Raw genomic sequence first — 22,440 nt, forward strand, 5'->3', positions numbered from 1 at the left:
AGGATGTAGAGTAACATTTTTGGATGTTGTTTTATGTGCTATTAGATTGAAAATTTAGGCTTTTTTATGTTTGTTCCTCTATAGCTTTTTATATTTCATCAGTGATTATAAGGACCTGGTCTAGTGTTGCGTAGTTATTTATAGACCCACCGCTGAATGTTTAACTCATTTTGAAGTAGCTAGTGTCAATGCCCAACTAGTCCAGGGGGCAGATGGCTTAACGTACCTTCCGAAGTACGGTGAACGGCTCGTATCATTTTTCTCTCTGAACATATAATGTTTTTAATAATTCGAAGATATTCATTAGTCCAACTACTTCTTCTTCTTAGGAGCAGCCTTTCTAGCTTTTGGTGAACTTGCTGCAGCCTTGGCTGTTTTCGGCTTGGGTGCCTTTGGTTTTTTCGTAGGACTTCCTTTATTTGATTCCTTCGCCTTGGTTGGTGTTTTTGCTTTAGCCTCTGCGGAAGTCGGAACTACGGATGATGACGCAGTTTTTGGTAAGAACTTCTTTTCAACTTTTTTCGCCTTGGCTGGCTTCTTCTCTGCCTTTGATGCGGCATTTTTAGCATTAGACTCTTTCTTTACAGATTTTGCCTTTTCACCGGTAGCAAAACGTTTGGTAGCGGCGGCAGTTTTCTTCGGTTTAGCTGCTCCTCCAGCTTTCTTTTTTCTCCTGAACTAGGCTTGGTAGTTCCAGAAGACGACGAGGAGGTCGACGCTAACTTGAAAAATCCTGACGCTCCTTTTCCTTTTGTCTACACGTCTGCACCAACGATCCAGTAGCAACTGCAGCTTTTAAATATTTTTTGATGAACGAAGCAAATTTTTCCGCAACCACCTCTTTCTTGGAGACCTTTGATAGCATTGTTCACCATATCAGATGTTGGCGGATGGGAAGGTTTTGCCCGTGGATTTTTTGCCTTCTTTTCCTTTTTGGATGGTGAAGATGTTTGTGGCGTTCCAGAAGCCGACGTAGGCGAAGCAGCTGATGATTGGTTTTATGTATCTGCCATTGCGTTGGGAGATATAAAAAATCGTAAGTTAATATGCAGTATGTGTCGATTCACTGGCTGAAGAGCGAAAACTGAAGACGTTCTCCATCTGATTAAGTTCAGGATGTGCTCCACGAATTGACCTAATAGTATCAGTAGTAACAGTGACACGAGGTATGCAAAAGATGGGTATGTAAGACTGCAAAACTTTTTGTGACGAATAACTTTTTTTTCTTAAACTTAACAATAAAAAATTTTTCCACATATTTGCAACTTACTAATAAGTACATACTGTATAATGTGTGTTGCATGTATATGGTTAGTAGTCACTGATTATTAAAATATTTATAAAGGATAAAATTTAAAACACAACTAAAATTATTATTTTGTGAGAGAGACCATACGCTGAAATAATAACAAATTAGGCCAAAGAAAAATGTCCCGTGTTAATTGGAATTATTATGAAACGAATAATTATTATAATTTTTAGTATAGCAGTTGGCTTTTCCATAATTTATGCATCCCGAATAATTATATTGGCATTACAAAAGCTAAACAACATAAATAATAATCAATTCGCCAAAATAAATTTTATACAATTTTACATTTATTGCTTCGGTTATATTGAGATATTACTTTTATAATTTTGAATAATAAATGCGTAATAATTATTAATTGTTGTAATTGGCCAGTACGGCTGAAATTAACAAATACGATAAACCATCATCTATTTGATCTATGGGATTTGGAATAAAACAAAATTAAAATTGAAATTTATGACCAGTAATTCTACGGTTTATATTAAAAACGACGACAGGGGAAAGACAATAATATGTAGTTTTAGCTTTATATGTTTTTATTTGGCCATATATCAAAGCTTTTGACAACTACACAGTATATAATAGATTAGCTAAGTAAACTCAAAATAATGTCATTGATAGAGAGATTTATCAGGAACGGCTCCCAGAATGATTTTTATTGAACTGGAAGATGCAAAAAAGGATACAATTCAGAATATATTTGCTAGATATTAGTAATTTGTGCCTTTTGCTAACTCAATCCCAAATTCTTAATGCAAACTCATTATTATTCAAATTAAAGCAGCTGTTCAACCAAAACCATTCTCAGAGAAACTAGATGAACATCCATGGAGCCAGTCCTTACAAACTATGATACATGTGTGAAGGCAATCAAACTGGCGTGGCGTCAAGAATGGCCATCCCGATGGTACGTAGAACTAACTATATTCCTTGAATGACTGAAAACATTTGCAAACTCTACAAAAACTTCTGTTTTTAGTAGTACCGTCAGCCAGGACTTCCATTTTTCACGATATTTCCAGTCTCATTTCATCTATATACTGCAGAGCGTCTTTTTCCACTTTCATTCTTCTACTTATCTCTTCATTTAATATCCTCTAGTCTCTTCTGGTCAGGACACAGCATCTTCTCCAGTATTCCATTTCGGTAGCCAGAATGCTGTGTTTATGGTCCAAATTTATGCTGCATATGTCACGATACTTTGTACTATACAAGATGTTGTTTGTCCCATTCTATTTTTTATCACTTCTTCTGTTGTTGCGTTTTTCGACAATATAAAAGCCTAATATGGGGTCAAACACTTACGTCATAAATTCCAAATTTCCAGACACAATCAAACTGCTCAACGGCAGAGAAGAATCACTTTCGCATGGTCCCCATATCGAGCTATGTCAGACATCTTCAAGAGCAACATGCTAAATTATGTGAAAAAGAAGACGTTAGACCAATGTGAGCTTCCGATCATGATTTACAGTACCGTGATACTTTCCTTAACCCAGGCCACTGCAACCAAACTCAGAGTGGCCCAAAGAAGAATGCAACGGTCGTTACTTGGACTGACTCTCAGAGATAGGGGTAGATATGAGGAAGTAAAAAAAAGGACAGGTCTTACATATATCAGAGCTCATAGTATGGCTGAAGTGGGACAGGGGGGGCTATGTGGCCAGAATGAATGACGAGTGGTGAACCCAAAAAGTTACAGTGTAGACTATGAGCAGATAGAAAAAGCAGAAGTGGACTACCTACAGCACAGACAGAAGAAGGCAATATAATCGCTTGGAATTTGCTGTAGGTGCCTCAAGACTCAGACCGAAGAAATAAAGAGAAGAATAAGATTAGCCTGGGCATCATTCGGAAAACTGTCTTATATTCTAAAAAACAGAAAATACCCGCAATACCTAAAGACAAGAGTCTTCGATCAATGTATACTCCCTGTTCCAATATATGGCTCTCAGAAATGGACGTTTACAAAAGAAAATATGGAAAAAATAGCAAAGACAGAAAGATCCATGGAAAGACAAATGCTGAACATTAAACTATCAAAGAGGAAAAGAAACGAATGGATCCGTAACAAAACAAAAGTGAAAGATGTCTCTATCCAAGTAGCAAAGCTTAAATGGAAGTTCGCCGGACACACCCTACGGTAGAATAATGAAAGATGGACTAAGATGATTATACAATGGAGACCGTGGAACCACAAACGAAAAAGGGGAAGGGGCCACAGATGCGATGGTCACATGACCTGAAGAAACACACTGGGTCAAAATGGATGCAAATTGCCCAAGATAGAGAGGCACGGAAGAAGGAAGAGGAGGCCTATATCCAAGGATGGATGTTCAGGGCTGATTAGATAGATAGATAGACCTCAAGACTGTTACGATTGGATGACTGGAAGATTATGGTGGGGCTTATGTTCAACTTTGGGCGCAAAAAGGCCGAATGCGATGATGTTACTATTAAGCTGATATTTTTCGTAAAAAATATGGGTCAAAATAAATAAAGGCAGCGCAGCTATACGATCCTTAAACCCCTTTCCTGAAAAAAAGCCAAATAAAACACTCCATCTACAGTACGCAGATGTACTTTACCATAGGTAATAAAAAACTTGTGGTGTCAAAGGTAAATAGAGTACTTGAGATGAAACTGCAGTAATTAAGGCAGAAACGATTAATTAAACATTTAAAAAGCCAGAAACGATTAATTAAAAATAAAACCGAATATGTATTAATCGATATATAAAAAATAGTCTAAGTAATGAAGCTTAAAATAGGACAAAACCTCGTAATTTTTACAGAATGGATCGATTTCCTTGAAAATTTGAGAATGAGTAGTGGATAGTCTAAGGATCAAAATCTATATGATGCCAAAAGGCGCTTTTACCATGGGGGTGGTTGCCACCCAATTTTGGGGGTGGAAATTTTTTATTATATTTTGACCGAAATAGTTGGAAAAAACATTTATTATAAGCAAAAAACGTTCTATATATTTTTTTGATAAAATTAATAGTTTTCGATTTATTCGTTATCGAAAGTGTTAGTTTTATATCGAAAAATCAATGTTTTTAATCAGTTTTCTGCTAATAATTCAAAAACTATTCGTTTTATCAAAACAACTCTAATTAACAAAAATGTACCTTTTGAAAAAATAAACAAAACCGTTTTTTTTTTAATTTTCTTTAAGACCAATAGTAATCGAGCTATACTTTTTTATATGTCAGCTCTTCTTCGTCAAATTCTAAATATTGTAGTTTCAAAGTCAAAAGACGAGAAAACTATGCACTTTTCGAGGATAACTTGTTTAAACTAATTTAAAGTAATTAAAAATATCTATCTCCAGAAATAAAAAAGTCTCCAGCTCAAAAATTAAGTGACTTATAATGAAAAGAATGTCAGTCCCAATTTTTTTCAGCAAAAAGTGATCGGAAACAACTCCCTAATCACCACCCTAATGAAAAAATTAGTCATTTACGTGATTTGGTTTTATTTAATTATGTATTATTAATAGGTTCTAGAAGTTTGATTGGCTTAAAATGATAAGTTTAAAAAAATAAGTTAAAAGCGAATAAGGAGTTTTTGTAGTTTGGTAAAAAATGCCCCTTTCTTCAGAATAGAAAGATTAGCATCAGAGACACGAAAAAATATTTCAATATGAAATTGTCATTTATTTAATTCCCAAGAACTTGGTTTGCAAACATTTTTACTGCGGCAAAAATCGAGTGAGCTTTTGACAATTAAAACTTGTAATAACATGCAAAAACCACCTTTACCAACCCTTTCAGTGTCACCTCTTTTTGTCACTGAAGATTTTAAAAGCATTTAATATAAATAGACTTATATATCTTGTTAAAACCTACAAAATTCTTTTTTACCAAACTTTCTAAGATAGAAATTAAAAAATTACGGTTAAAAATCAATATATTTTTTTGAAAAAAAAAAGGAGAAATCAAATTGAAAGCATAATAATGTAAGTTAGCGGTGTCTTTAGTCATTGGCCTTATTCATTCTTCTTTATTTATGTATTATTAATAAATTCTAGAAGGTTGACTGGCTTAGATTGATTAGTTTTAAAAAAACTGGAGTATAAATTAAATAACGAATTTTTGTTATTCGGTAATAACAATTGGCCATTCTCTTCAGAATAGAAAAATTAGCATCAGAGATACGAAAAATGTTTAAATACGAAATTGTAGGTTATTTAATTCCCAAGAACATGGTTTGAAAAAAAAATTTCTACGGCAAAAATTGAGTGAATTGTAAATGAGTATACTATCGAAAAACATTTATTTTTTAGATACGAGATAACGAAGATAACGAACTTTCTAAGATAAAAATAAAAAAGTTACGGTTAAAAAATCAATACATTTTTTTGAAAAAAAAAGAAGAAATCCAATTGGAAGCATAATATTGTAAGTTAGCGGTGTTTTTAGACGTTGGCCTTATTTATTCTTCTTTATTTATGTATTATTAATAGATTCTAGAAGTTTGACTGGCTTAGAATGATAAGTTTTTAAAAAACTGAAGTTTAAAGCGAATAACGAATGTTTGCAATTTGGTAAAAAATGCCATTACCTTCCGAATACAAAGATTAGCGTCAGGGATACGAAAAATGTTTAAATATGAAATTGTAGGTAATAGGTAATTTAATTCCCAAGAACTTGGTTAGATAAAATTTGTTCTACGGCAAAGATTGAGTAAATCGTAAATGAATATACCATCGAAAAATATTTTATCAACTTTTGTGGTCAAAGTATAATAAAAAATTTCCATCCCCGAGATGGGGTGGCAACCATTTCCATCCCCATGGTAAAAGCGCCTTTCGGCATTATATAGATTTTGATCCTTGGTCTATCCACTACTTATTCTCAAATTTTCAAGCAAATCTATCCATTCTGTAAAAATTGCGAGGTGAAAAGATTCGGTTCCTGGACTAAAATGGGGATATCCAAAAACTTTACTTAAATTCCTCCAAGAAATTGTTTCATTTTTTGTAGAGCTTAATCGTATTTGTTTTTTCTATCCATCCACATCTTTTCTACATTTTTCAGCATTTTACAGTAGGTTGAATTTCCGTTGGTGTTAATATAGTAGTATGTTTATTGATTATTTAGTTGCTGTAATACATCATCTTTTTGTATCAAATTACTTCGATTTACATGTTGGTAAATATTTAACCATTCCACCCACCTGATTTTTACCTACATGTCATTGCTTAAGTAAATATTGATTGAGGCAAACCCATTTTCTCCTATTATTGCCTACCATGTTGGAAGTCAAATACAAAATTTAATTGCAGTATGTAAGTGAGAAGTGGTGATATTCGATATTTAACAAATAAAAATGTTTGGTGATAATTACATTAGCTTAAGCAGATGTATAATTGCGATATGGAATCTTTATGTTGACACATTTTGTGACCATATTATTTTCAGACTGCTGTTTTTTTGCACCGTATTTGTCTACCATCTTGTTAGGTAGATTTGACAATGCCTAGATTTATCTATAGAGATCAACTAAAAGTTATTTTTATATATATCTTTACTTTAGGATGTTTCCATTACTGCTCGTAACACATACCTAACATGTTTTCGAACGTTCATTTTTTGTTTCTCCAACCTGGCTATATCTTGAACCAGATATTTTTCCCTAATTTATACATTTCTTATACAAATTAGGTATTAGGTAATACATACCTAAATTACTTTATATAATTCAATCAAATTGGGTTTTGCTAGGAAAGTTTTGGGATAGTTCTGATTTCTGTCATTATACAGGGTGTAACAAAAATACAGGTCATAAATTAAACCACATATTCTGGGACTAAAAATAGTTCGATTGAACCTAACTTACTTTAGTACAAATATGCCTAAAAAAAAAGTTATAGTCCTTTGAAGTTACAAAATGAAAATTGATTTTTTCCAATATATCGAAAACTATTATAGATTTTTTATCGAAAATGGCCATGTGGCATTCTTATGGCAGGAACATCTTAAAAAGAAATTATAGTAAAATATGTGCACCCCATAAAAAATTTATGGGGGTTTTGTTCCATTAAACCCCCCCAAACTTTTATGTACGCTCCGATTAAATTATTGTTGTGGTACCATTAGTTAAACACAATGTTTTTAAAACTTTTTTGTCTCCTAGTATTTTTTTGATAAACTAGTTTTAATCGAGTTGTGGCTTCTTTTTTAATATATTTACATAAAAATTTTATGGGGGTTTTGTGCCTTTAAGTCCCCCAAATGTTTGTGTATGTTCCAATTAAACTATTATTGCGGTACCATTAGTTAAACACAATGTTTTTAAAACTTTTTTGCCTCCTAGTCTTTTTTCGATAAGACACCTCTTATCGATATATGGCTTCTATTCTAATATAGTTCAAATTATATCTCAAACTGTAATTTATAAATAAATTTTCATATTACTACCAGGTCTCTTGTCAGTATACAAATATGTGGTGGATTTGACAATTATTCAAAATATCTCGATAAAAACTAGCTTTTAGAAAAAGTACTGAGGGAAAAAAGTTTTAAAAATATTGTGTTTAGCTGATGGTGCCACCAAAATAATTTAATTGGAACGTACGCAAAAGTTTGAGGGGGTTCAAGGGAACAAAACCCCCATAAAATTTTTTTGGGGTTCACAAATTTCACTATAATTTCTTTTTAAGATGTTCCTGCCATAATAATACCACATGTCCATTTTCATTAAAAAATCTGTAATAGTTTTCAATATATCGGAAGAAATCGATTTTCATTTTGTAACTTCAAAGGGCTATAACTTTTTTTGTATGCATATTTGTACGTACTACGGTAAGTTAGGTTCAATTGAACTATTTTTGGTCCCAGAATATGTGATTTAATTTATGACCTGTATTTTTGTTACACCCTGTATATCTATTTTGGGCTGCTGAATCCGAATATGAGATTTGCGGACAAAATTTCGTAACGGAACATTGAGTACATCTTGAAAAAAGCGATAAATTTCTGATTTTTCCCGCTTTTTGCTTAAATCTCGAAAATTAATAACTTTTAGTAAATGGTCTGTCAACGGAAATTAAAGTACTTACAAATTAAACTAAAAGGGAAGTTCCCTAGGTTGGCTGTATACCATATAGTTAAAAAACTCTAACAAGAAGTAAAACCACTTCTATGTAAATTGGTATATTTATTAAAACTTAAAAATCCCAATGGATTGAATAAAATATGTCCAATTCAGAACGTTTTCAGACCTATCGGTCCATCGTCAGTGAATCTACAATAAAATAAGTAATCCCACCATTAGAATTGAAAGATGGTTGAAATTTTTAAAAAGCTAAAAATGTGGTTAGATTACTTACGTGCATACTTGCTAAATAGCCCCAGAACCAAACAATGGTTGAATTTAAAATTCGATTTACATTATTTAAAAATAATATTCAACAGGCTAAACGTCGATGTTACAGGATATTGCCTATGGGAACATGGTGAAACCCTACCAAAACCTCAATCAACCATCTTAGGCCAACTTTGACTATAAAGTGACACTAGTGTGTATGGAACTGTTTGAAGTGACATTGACAGTAGAGAAAAAGGTAGTCGATTTTAAAGTTAATTAACCAATAGGTCATGACCCACAACAAATGATAAAAATTTTAATATCTGAAAATGTCTAACATTTTAAATCTATTGGTTATTGAAAAGAACTTGTGATATACAAAATTAATTTAGAATATAAGATTATTTATATTGACTGCATACCATAACATTAGATTCATCAAATTGATAGAAAGAAAGTTGAGCTGCTGTCAATAATGATAAAAAGATAAAAATAGATGAAGGTGAGAGAAGAGAAAGAATCAGTATTAGTTGGAATGTTATTGTACAAAATGAATAAATTGGTAGGCAATTTAATCTAGTCTATATTGTATTGGTGGTTGTATATGTAAAAGGAAAATATTGTTATTTAAAAAATAAATGTAAATTTTTGTAAATAATGGATTTGAGTTAGGATACAGTCAAATAATTAAAAGTGTGTAATATGTGAATGAAAAAGAATTGTAATTATTATGAGATGTTTTTTTTTTTTTAATTTTATTTCAAAAGTTTTGAGAGAATTCTGAAAACGTTCTGAATTGGACATGTTTTATTCAATCCATTGGGATTTTTAAGTTTTAATAAATATACCAATTTACATAGAAGTGGTTTTACTTCTTGTTAGAGTTTTTTACTTACAAATTCTCTACAAATGTCACTTCACATTTACTTTTTTTCAGACGAACCTTTCGGTCTAAGGTGTAAGTTGAAAATTGCCAATTTTTAACGGTCTCTGCAAAACCCACTTTTTTACATTTAAAACTTTATTTTTTATTAGAATGCTGTCATTTGACAAAATTACATCTTCATCTTGTGGAGGATGCTATTTGTTCTTCCCGAGGTTGCAAGTATTTGTTCTTCTGCAGTTAAAGAAATTTCAGTTTCCCCTGATTAAACAATGCAGAAGTAGTATCACAACCACTCATTGCATGTAGGAATAAGATATGGTTCATTAGGATTTTCAGCAGCCAAATGAGGATTGTAGAAGATTTGCTAAACCTGTCCTTTTCCTGGTTTCAGAAAAAATACATTTTTTGTGTTAGGACTACACAAACACAGGCCAATAAAAATGACCAGAAGGCCGATATCTTCCCTTACCACTGTCACATGTTCATTTGACGATGACATCTCAAGAGCTGTTGTGATAATTAGGATATCAGCACCCACAAAAGTAGTTTACCGTGGGTTCTTATGCGAGCGACTGTGGCCGGCCACAGTCGTTCGTCTGTGATGCACGACGGTCATAGGAACCCAAAAGAACTCATAAGAACCCATAAGAGCCCACGGTCAATAATCGGAAACTACTTTTGTGGATCCACAGAGTGGCCGGCCACAGTCGCCCGTCTGTTATTGACGTTAGAACCGAAACAGACTAGCCACTCTGCAGCGCTACTGAGTGGATCCACAAAGTGGCTTAAACAGGCGATTTTGTAGCCCCAATGATTTTGTAATGGACGGTATAGTGGCGAAGATTGGCGATAGTGGCTGGCGACAGTGGCTGGCCACTGTGGCGTCCATTACAAAATCATTGGCGCTACAAAATCGCCTGTTTAAGCAACTTTGTGGATCCACAGAGTAGCGCTGCAGAGAGGTTCGTCTGTTTCTACGCTTAGATCTTCCGTAATCCAGACTCCTAAGTATTTCATTTCGTCCACTTGTTCAATATCTTCATTTTTTATCTGGATCCTTGTAATGATTTCGCCTCTGTTACTGATAACGATCCACTGTATATTAGATATATTTTGATTATATTTTAAGCTTAATTAATTCACTAAAACTAAATATCTGAGCTAAAGTAATGGTAGGGGAGCAAATTATGGTAAATGTGCAGTCACTCGAGCGCTTTGGGGACCTATTGGGTTGTGAAGAGTAGGTCCTAAAATAAAAAAAAATAAGTAAAGTTTTCCATTTTAGTGGGGACTTTCCATTTTTAATTTAATTTTCCATTTCCAATAATCATTTTTTTTAGATGATAGCGCCATCTATCCATAATTCGAAAAATGTCTCGAATAAAAGTTACTTATTTTTACGTAAGGAATCCAAATCTGCAATAAAAAGTGGGGGCTCCCATTTAAGATTTTAAAGTAACCCCCCAACACCCCTCCGTGGGGGGTCGTGTTTGGTGGCATTCGATAGAGTTTTCAAAAATATTGAATAAGTGGGATTATTACGGATTTTTTACGCGGGATTCGTATTTAAAATATTAAATTTACCCCCCACCCCTCTCCGTGGGAAGTCTTGTTTGGTATCATTTGATAGATTTTTGAAAAATATTGAGTACGTATTTTTTAGTTTTTCGATCTGTCATTCATTTCGCGAAATATTCGCTTTTTTCTTGTGAAACTTTGGGACTCACCCATTTCCTTAAGCCCCGCTCATATCGTCAGATTTTTGAAATATACACTGTTTTGCATGTACTTAACCTTATCTTAATCTGACGATTTCGAGTTTTTCGAAGGATAGATTTTTTTCGGCCCCCTTAACGAATTCCCCTGCATTACAGAGCCAATATATGGTAGAGGTACATTTTCAGGGCACAATATGCATGTTTCCCCATGTAATAATCTGACGCGCTCGAGTAACTGCAAAAATCCCCACTTGGGCTCCCCTGAAATAAGTTGAATACCAAAATAAAAGTAAGCAGGTTCTATCGACTAGATCTTTTCAGATTAATTACCTCAAACAAACATCAAAATAGTAGGAAACTCTTTTGTGATATTCTCATGGACATCACAATAAATCAATTTTACCCTTATACCACCCGATAATATCTCTCCGGATACTATCCAATTACCTCCTTGAATTTCAATACTAACAACTTTTAACCGGTGTACATACAAACGTGAATGAAAGGGCCTAAAAACATGATTAGCCCTCCCGATAACGTATGGGACAACATCACGTGCGCTCCAGTAATCTTCACCCTTTTAAAAAGAATACAATGGTTGTCAGGGTGACGCACGGTTCCCACCACTTATTTTTCATTGTGGCTTGACGGTGTGAAGTGCTGGAAGACATGTCCTTTGCAAACCCCAATCTAATAGATACAGCCCAGTAAATGCATGAATTTTAGTATAATGACGTAACAAGTTTACAGTACGCACATTGATGATATAGTGTATTAAAGAATAAATAATGTGTAGACTAGACACACAACTCCAAACTATGTAGGTACAAAAATAGTAATATCATTTAACAGTCTACACGAGGAAAATCTAAAATAAAATGTAATTTTTCAATTTACAAATATACCTACGTACTTTTCCATCTTTCCCAAATACAAGATCTTGAATTCTTGGGAAAGAAAAATCGTAGAAAGATATTTGGGTTGTGCTTGATGAAGCAACAGGGCAATATAGGATATCTATTGATCTAATCAGCCCTAAACATCCATCCTTGGATATAGGCCTCCTCTTCCTTCTTCCATGCCTCTCTATCTTGGGCAATTTGCATCCATTTTGACCCAGTGTGTTTTTTCAGGTCATCTGACCATCGCATCTGTGGCCTTCCCCTTTTTCGTTTGTGGTTCCACGGTCTCCAATGTATAATCATCTTAGTCCATCTTTCATCCTTCCGCCGTAGGGTGTTTCCGGCGAACTTCCATTTAAGCTTTGCTACTTGGGTAGAGACATCTTTCACTTTTGTTTTGTTACGGATCCATTCGTTTCTTTTCCTGTCTGATAGTTTAATGTTCAGCATTTTTCTTTCCATGGCTCTTTCTGTCTTTGCTATTTTTTTCATATTCTCTGTTGTAAACGTCCATGTCTGAGAGCCATATATTAAAACAGGGAGTATACATTGATTGAAGAATCTTGTTTTTAGGTATTGCGGGTATTTTTTTAAAGGATAAGAACTAACAAAAAGCTCGAAGACTTATATACAGACTCCAACATAATAAAAGAAATAAGGTCCAGAAGACTATAATGGGCACGATACCTCAGAAGACAGGGAAGAAGTCCCAACTGCAAGATAACCACGAGGACGCCCTCGACTACGGTGGCGAGATAATATAGCAGGAGACCTAAAAGCTATGGGTGTGGAGAATTGGATAAATATTGCTCAAGACAGAAAAGAGTGGAGGCATGTTGTCGAGTCGGCTAAAACCCAGGGGTTGTAACGCCACGGAGAAAGTAAGTGTTATACATTTAGTAGTTAAGATCTAAGGCTACTAATGTCTACCTTAGTTACTAATGTTTTTTTATGTTTCTAGAATAATATAATATTGTCACTGTCATTAATTATAAATGAATAAATACCAATGAACTGTCAATCCGTATTGACAGTTCATTGATAAATACTGTTAACATGTCCATTTCTTGTATATAAGATTGGCGACTAGGTTAGTAGAATGGACATTAAAAAGCCAAAAAAAGTACGAGCCTGTTTTCGAGGCACTCTGACAAAAACTGAAAACTGTTTACATGAAAGAGAAATCACAAACGAAGAAATTGAATCCAGATTACAGACGTTAGACGAAATCAATGCCATGCCGAAAAGAAATACAGTCAGATTGATAAGGAAGCGACTGCGATATACTGGGGTATAAATTTTCTTTTTCGTTTTTGCTATGGACGAAAATTTACTCTGATTACTGACCACAAACCGTTAACATCAATCTTTCATCCCCACCATAATCTACCAGAACTAAGTACAATGAGACTTTTTCATTATGCTCATTTTTTATCTGGATTTGATTATGATATATAGTACAGAACAAGCACAAAAAATGCTAACTCAGACTTTTTGTCGCGGTTTCCTGTTGAGAACACAAATACATATGAAGTATATCAACATGGCTTATACCAAATACAACAAATTCAGATATTAGAAATTAGCCCAGAATATAATCGCTAAGAAGACAGAAAATGATATCGAATTACAGAAAATAATTAAAGCACTAAGAACAGGTCAATCTCTGAAACAATATGGCTACAAAGACAATGAATTTACTTTACAAGATGACTGTATTTTAAGAGGAACAAGGGTCGTAATACCACATAAATTTCGTAAATTTATTCTTAACGAACTGCACGCGGGACATATTGGTATATTAAAGATGAAACAACTAGCACGCAGTCATGTCTACTGGAAAAATATTGATAAAGACATTGAAGAAATAGTGGAAGCATGTAGATCATGCCGTTTAGAACAAAATGAACCAGCAAAGACACATTTACATCACTGGGAAGAGCCCGCAGGTCCCTGGGAAAGAGTCCATATTGACTTCGCTGGACCAATTTGTGGTTCTCAACTATTCATTGTCGTAGATGCATATACAAAATGGGTGGAAATTATATCTACAAAAGTAACAACTAGCTCGTGGTCTATAGAAACGCTAAGACAAATATTTGCCACGTTCGGAAATCCATATGTGTTGGTATCTGACAACGGCCGACAATTTGTTTTAGCAGAATTTAACAAATTTCTATCCAATTGCGGTATCACCCATAGAACTATTGCTCCATATCACCCAGCAACGAACGGTCAAGCAGAACGATTTGTACAAACTATAAAAAGGACCCTGCGCAGCTTAGCGGGGGAGAGCAATAGCTTAACTGATAAACTACTTAGAGTACGAACACGTTTACGTCGTACACCAGGTGTTATAACGGTTTCACCCCGTATGAGCTTATGTTCGGACGAGAAATTAGAACGAATCTTCATGCAATGTTAAGAAAACCTTGTAAACACACAACTTCCTTTCCATCAGACAGACCTACACCTGTTAGGGAATTTGCCTTAGGAGACATAGTTCAGGCTAGAAAGTACTGCAGTGATCAACGATGGGTATTTGGTAATCAGACGCATAGGTTACTTATGCCTGGTTGCACCAACAGATCTTAAGCTCCAGCTTAGCTAAGCTCTACTTATAGATAGGGCCTCCTTGAGTATCACTTACGTTGCATCATAATTTTAGATTCTTACCTTATTATCAATTATATCTATTATTATATTATGGTATTCTTTTTGTTATATATTTATTATAATTATATTATATTAATTCTTATGATATTCTCGACTTAAGCTTAAGATCTGTTGGTGCAACCGGGCATTAGTTACTTAAATTATGAAATACGAACAGATGATGGTCTACTTTGGAAACGTCACTTAAATCAGCTGCTGTCAGCACCTCTAGTCTTGTAGTTGGGAATTGGGGCGGAGGACTGTTATATATTTAGTAGTTAAGATCTAAGGCTACTAATGTCTACCTTAGTTACTAATGTTTTTTTTCTAGGTTAATATAATATTGTCACTGTCATTAATTATAAATGAATAAATACTGTTAACATGTCCATTGCTTGTATATAAGAGGAAGTATATAAGTAAACCTTTCCATCTAATTTTATACCCCTAGCATTTTAGGAGATGGTCATGCCAATATGTTGTCAATGTCACGTATTGTGTGAATATTTTTAACGATCGTATGACTCTGTTTCAGAAGTAAATCGGCTTCGTGGGAACCGAACTGATATGCTGAGAGTCTTCAGAATAAGTCTCTCAAGATTTTGGACTTCGAGATCTTTTGTGCATACTTTAATCCAGTTAAACTCAAAACCAATACTTCTAAGGAAGTTGATTAGTCTCCCAGGTGCCTTGTTTCCTATGTCAGAGGGTGCTAGACTAACCTCTTCTATGAATTTTAGTCGTTTGCAAAACAGTGCTAAGCAGTTGCATCGTTATGTTCTGCCGTTCCATTTTAGTTGTTACGGAGAATCGACCGTTCTTACTATCTGATTTACCCATTTTTTTGAGATGATATCTCAGAGGGCAGTGACCAGTGAAAAGGCCATTGATTCGAGAAGGCGGTTTGTTGCAGTAAGCAACACTTTTATGCGCCTTTTTGTTTGCGTTTCTCCTGGTGTGTTAGACCAATATAGTTGTAGTTGATTGAGTTCCTAGGTCCGAAGATCCTCTCTGATATGTTTTCTCGGTAGTTCACAGAATAGTTCTGGACCTTGGAATGGGGTTCTCATATTTCGTTTGCGAGGTTATTAGTGTCCTTTTCTTCTTCTTCTTCTTCTTCTTCTTCTTCTTCTTCTTCTTCTTCTTCTTCTTCTTCTTCAGGTTCCTTCCCCTATCGGAGGTTGGAAATCATCATCGCTATTTTAATTTTATTGGCCGCACTTTTGAATAATTCAAATGAGCTGCAACCGAACCACTCTCTCAAATTTCTTAGCCAGGATATTTTGCGTCGTCCTGGGTTTCTCTTCCCTTGCATAATTAACCTAAGTAATACGTACTTCTTGTCCCTCATTATATGACCCAGATATTGAATCTTTCTAATTTTAACAGTTTTTATGACTTCACATTCTTTCTTCATTCTTTGTAACACATCTATATTAGTTACTTTTTCAGTCCACGATATTCTGTGGATTCTCCTGTAGCACCACGCACCACATCTCAAAGGAGTTTAATTTATTGATTTCAGACTGTTCTATTGTCCACGCTTCCATGCCGTATAGTAAAGTAGAAAAAACGTAACAACGTAGCATTCTTGTGCGGATCTCTAGATTAAGGTTACGGTTGCAAAGTAAGTTCTTCAATTTTATGAACGTGTTTCTTGCCATTTCTATTCTAGATCTGATTTCTTTTGTTTGATCTCCATCTTCGGTTAGCCACGTTCCTAAATATTTATATGTTGTTACTCTTTCGATCGTTGTGTTATTGATGATCAGGTTATCTACATTTTGGGGTTTTTTTTTTGAGAATATCATTGATTTCGGTTTCTTGAGATTCATTTGCAGTCTGTACCTTTCACATGCATTGTATACATGTTGTATTAGTATTATGTACCTACTGTAAATCTTCCATGTCACTTGCAAATATGACCGTATCGTCCGCATATCTAATATTATTAATGCTATTTCCGTTGACCAAAATACCTTCCACAATATCCAATAAAGCTTCTTGAAATATCACTTCACTGTAGACGTTGAATAAGAGTGGTGAAAGTATGCACCCTTGTCGAACTCCTCTAAGTATATTTACTTCCTCTGTCAGTTCTCCTTCGACTCTTACTCTTGCTTTCTGATTTTGATACAATCAGTGTCCTCATCAGTGTCCTCATTTTCTGCAATTCCCTTGTGACCAGGCACCCACATCAAAGTTATTTTGTTGCTTTCCGCCAGCTTCTTGAGGGATTGCTTACAGTCCCAAACCAACTTTGACTCACAAGTAAATGATTTTAGTGCCTTTAAGGCAATTTGGTTGTCTGATGAAATAAAGACCTTTGCCCTAAGAGTGTCTCGGTTGAGACATTCTTGTGCACTAATGTCTATATCATGTATTTCTGCCTGAAAGATAGTTGTGGCGTTTGCAAGAGATTTCGATAGCCTGAAATTGGGCCCAGTAACTCCCTTTCATCTATCTTAGTTCCATGCGTATACCATACGAGTGAATCTTCTTTCAGTTTCGGTTCAAATTCGTTACCCATTTGGTAGTTTTTTTTTGACCATTTTAAAGGGTGTCTCTCGCAGCTTTAAGGTGGTGATTGCTGCTGCCTCCCTCCTTATGCAGAACTGCATAAAGCTTAAGGAAGGAGGGTTCAGTATTGCCCAGTGGCGACGCGTGACTTTTTCTGAAGTGTTACCAAAACCAGATGCAAAAAATTATGGTTAAATGTATATATACACTCACCGGCACAAAATTCCGCCACCCAAAATTTTTGATTAAGGTTGACAATCTATAACTTTATTATTTGTACATCGATTTTAAAGATTCTTTCACCAGTTTGTAGATACATGTATTAGTATCAATTGTTATTATTCCGGTATCAAAAATTTTTTGCTTAGATGGCATTATACGGGGGTGAATATAAGTGTTGTTTTTTCTCATAACTTTAAAAAATTTTGTGGAAAAATTGGAGGGCTGATTTTATTTCATACTCCTTTTGTATTATCCTGGAGGTATCACTAAGGTCTTGTTTTTAGAATTATCTGAATATCTCTTTTCTTGTAAGAGCTGTAATTAAAAACACTGCTGTGAAGGTTTATTTAATTAAAAATATCAAACGCACTAAAATTAACAAAAAAAAAACAAATTTAACAACAAAACAAAACAATTCAATAGCGGTTCCTCTACCAGGGCCATTACTGTACCAAATTTTTCTGGAGGCCTAGGATGACGGTAAATAGCTTTTTTTATTCATCCCATAAATGCTCAATATCATCGAGATCTGGGCTGCATGCGGGCCATTCTAATCTTATCAATCCAACCTCAATTGTATGAGTCAATCAGTGTTTTTATTTACAAAAAATGGTATAGTACCCTCGGAGATCCGTGGAAAAAATTTACACCCAAAATAACAAAATTCAGTTTGGCAACACTGTGCGAATGTTGATACTAACATATCCTTTTTAAGATAAGCACAACGTTAATTTAGTCCAAACAAATTAATATATTTTTTTTTTGCCAACAAAAATGAGATTTTTCAACCAAATAATGTTTCAAATATGATGTGCAAAATAATTTTTAATTGGGTTCTGCTAATGGGCTTGCTTTTTTTGTCATTAAAATAAAAAAAACTAAATTTTACTCATTAAATCAATGTTGTCCGGTTATCGTCTTAATTATTTTAACTGTACTAATATCCGTTGAGTAATTATGAATGATTAATAGGTCGTTAAAACATTTTATCTATAGCGGCTTCTGGAATATCTTAAAAATATCGAATTTCATTGATAAAATGCGCATACACCGATCTTCGCTTCGACAATACAGCTCTTACAAGAAAAAAGATATTCGGATAATTCAAAAAACAAAATGTTGATCATGCCTCCGGGAAAATATGATAGGACTATGAAACAAAATCAGCTATTCCATTTTTCCACAGAATTTCTTAAAATTAGGAGAAAACACAACGCTTCCTTTCACCCCTGTACAATGACATGCAAGCAAAATTTTTTGTTACCGGAATATTACCAAACAATATGAATACATATGCCTACAAACTGGTGTAAGAATCTTGAAAATCGGAGCACAAATAATAAAGTTATAAATTGTCAAACTTAATCAAAAATTTTGAGTGGCGGAATTTTGTGCCGGTGAGTGTAGCTTCAATAATATCATTTTGTATATCACTTGAAACTCTCGAAAAAACAGATGTTGCTAGATGTTGACAAAATTTTTGATCTTTTTTGGCAATTAATGTTAACAATTCCCTGTAATTTCCTGGATTGTCAGAGTCGTCGCACTCAAAATGACCACGAAACGCTAGTTCTTGTTTGGCCCAAAAACATACAGTATCTATTATAAGTGTGCTAAGGATATACCTATCTATTTTTTTAACAAACTTATTATGTTTAGCAATATTTGCTTTAAAAGCTTGGTTTGGTTAAGAGAACTTTTGATTTTTGTTTTGCCAAACTGAATCAAATTGGGTATATATCTTACATGTAGGTAACGGAGAAATTTCATGTCTCCTTTTTAAAAATCTAACACTATTTAAATCGTGAACCTGGTCCACCCATTTTTCTGTAGAAACCAGAAGACATGGCCAACAATACAGTATATTTTTCTTGCAACCATAATATAACCAAGGATTTTCACTGTACCAACTAAATTTAAAATATCGAACTACTTTTGTTGATTCCTTTTTTAAATTGTTTAAAATAGGTCGTTCATTTTTAATCTTATTTTTTTCTTCAAAATTATACAAGGAGAATTACTTTTCACGTAGTTGATCGATTAAGAAGCGACACTCATCCATGGTTAACTGCACGCACACTTTTTATAGGTACTGTCACCAATTTTAAATCTGGTAACAGCGCTACTGATACACATCGCGCTTATGCCGTCGCTTCTTCAAAATTTTCAGTCACTAGCCGGTCCCGAGCGTCAGCGTGGGTATATAACCATTGTAACCAGAAATAACTCTGGTAACAGAGTATAATAAAGTGCAACTGAGTCACATAAACTCGCCAGTATTTTCGTGTCTACGAGTAGTTGGCTATTTAGTGCGAGTTAGGTACTATTACCACATACTATAATAATATATTTCTATTGGTAAAAATATTGGTAAATAGAATTATTCATCGTCATCAAATATTTATTTGCAAGATTTTAACTGTTACCAATGGTAACAGTGGTTAAATGAACGCTTCGCCAGTGGTATCGCCTCTTGAGCTGCAATAGGGCATGTGACATTGCCACTGTAATTCTCAGACAAGCTAGCCCCTTTTGCACTTTTTACCGATGATGGTAATCTGAGACTGTTTCTTTGTGTCATCTCATCTTTTTTTTAAATACCTTGTTAAAGATAAAACACAAATTATGAAACAAATGATTTAATTGAGCTTTCCGTTTACGTTTTATTATTGTTATAGTTATAGAGCCAAAATCAGAGCAAATTGTAACAAAAGGAAGTTGAAAACAATAAACACGTCACTACAATTTTCTAATCCACGGTACAAGTACAAATAACCATTATTCATTGGAATTCTTAACAAAGAACCATTCTCTGTATTTGAACGTCAATTTTTATCTTCGCAATGCCGGTGACGACTGGCCTATTATTACTCATTGTGGCCTCTGACGGTGTGAAGTGGCTTCAGACATGTCCTTTGCGATCCCTCTGCTAATAGATATGCTTTTTAGGAGTCCTTATTAAAATTTCCGAGCAGCTGGCAATGAATAGGATGCAAATTAGTCCTATTTCAAAGCCCTCTCTTCACTTATTTTTATATTCGAAGCAATCACCGCTAGGACGTGGTAGTTTTTTTGGTCTTCAGTCAACTGGTAATTGATTTTTGTCCTGTCGTAGAAATTAGCTATGTGACTGACGACTATTAGAACTTCATTCATATGAAAATTGACATGAATATAGAAATATTAATGACTCACACTCAATAAAGCAAATGTGCAGGTTTGAAATGAAAGAAAATTAAAAGGTTTCTTTAAAGATTGCTAAAGGAAAATGTTCTATTGACTATTTTTTAACGTGTACAAAAGAGGATACCTGTATGTAAAAACCAGTGGCGGCTCGTGATTTTTACAATAGGGGAGGCTATACCTGTAACTGTAAAATATCTAGACAAAAGGCCTAGCCGGGTAAGATGATGAAAAATGCCCCCAACTCGATTTGAATTCCATATAGGTCACCGTTTAGCACATAATATAGAGAAACTCACTTTCTGAAATTTTTAGCCCCCTAGGTGGTCACGTGACCCACCTAGAGCCTAATTAGGCTTTTATGTTTTTATTTTTTATCTCAGCCGCATCGAGAGCTAGCGAAAAATTTAAATAAAAAAATTGTAACTTTCAAAAAAGTGTCCGAAATGAGTATAAAAAAATAAGTAAGACATTCGTTTTCACGAAAAAAATTTATAACGTGTATTTTGGCATGATGTTTAACCCTGAATTTTTTCAGATTTTTAAAATTGGTGAAACGTACTTTTAAAAATAAAAAACCGCCTTTTTTGTTTTCTTTTCACTTCTTGATACAATTTTATAAATCTTGTTTAAAAAAAGGTAACACCGTCACTAGCATAGATAAAAAATTGAAAAATAATTGGGTTGCTTAGTAAAAAATTTTTGTAATGCCATCCATTTTCAATATACAGGGCGTTGAAGAAAACAAAATTTTACACATTTTTTACGATTTTGCCGAAACTACTGGCAGCATTGTAATAAAATTTGGCAGGTTTTAAGAGGTAGTTATTGTGCATTTTTTGACATACAATTAAGAATTTTATATTCATCATTTGCGAGTATAGGGGTAATGGTCTTAACTTTTTAAAGAAAAAAAGATAGTACGCCACTGACCTATTTCAAATTGACAATGATTTTTGAATTCTTCGTTGGATTTGTGACAAAAATATATCTTCCCGTTTTTTCATACAACGCGCCGTTTTCATGCAAAAAATAAAATATCTTAATACTTCCAAAGTATTGGAATTAAGTTTTTATAGTACGAGTTACGAGTATACTAGATGTATAGAAACTAGAAACTTAACATAGTAGTTCGAATACTTTGTAAGGGTTATACTCCGGTCAACTTACGCATCCGAGGCTACAAAAATTACCATCAAGCTGAAAATTGGCAGAATTGTTCAAAATAGCATCATAAATGAAATATAAAAAGTCCTCATAAATCCGACCCCTGCTAAAAATTTTACGCGGGGTCAAAGGTCACCAAATATGGTTTTTAGCGATTTTCAGCGAAACGGTAAGTTTTATCGTAAAATTAGTTCCAACAGAAAATGTAGATTAGATAATTATCTATAAAAAATGTCTTATTACTTTTTTTCCTAAGGGCCACCGTTTTTGAGAGATAACGATTCAAAAAGTGGTAATCGTCATAATATGCGGTCAGGTTTCCACACCACGTTTGAGGTAGTGTTCTTAGCGCGTTTTTTAACGTGGTTTCCCCAGTAGGCCTATTTCACGGATCTGTTACGATTCTGTTTAATTTAAAGCTATTTAATAATTGATATTGGCAAGGGTTAAAAATGATAAAAGGTATATAAAGCGGTATAAATAAAAAAAAGGGAAATTTATCAAACTGGTTCATAATTTTCTAATACTTCTGCTTTCCTTGTTCTTCTTCTCATTGTTC

General features: G+C 34.1%; 1 protein-coding gene across 1 annotated transcript in view; it reads right to left on the minus strand.

Annotated features, from left to right (window-relative positions):
* Positions 1 to 312: 312 nt before the first annotated feature.
* The window catches only part of LOC114332642 (histone H1.4-like), an 89,465-nt gene continuing 67,337 nt past the window's right edge, over positions 313 to 22,440 (minus strand). The window contains exon 2 of the mRNA XM_050652184.1: positions 313 to 678. Coding sequence (XP_050508141.1) covers positions 313 to 678 — 366 coding nt within the window. The remainder of the gene's footprint in view (positions 679 to 22,440) is intronic.

The sequence above is a fragment of the Diabrotica virgifera genome, chromosome 5, assembly GCF_917563875.1.
Source record: "Diabrotica virgifera virgifera chromosome 5, PGI_DIABVI_V3a".
NCBI lineage: Eukaryota > Metazoa > Arthropoda > Insecta > Coleoptera > Chrysomelidae > Diabrotica > Diabrotica virgifera.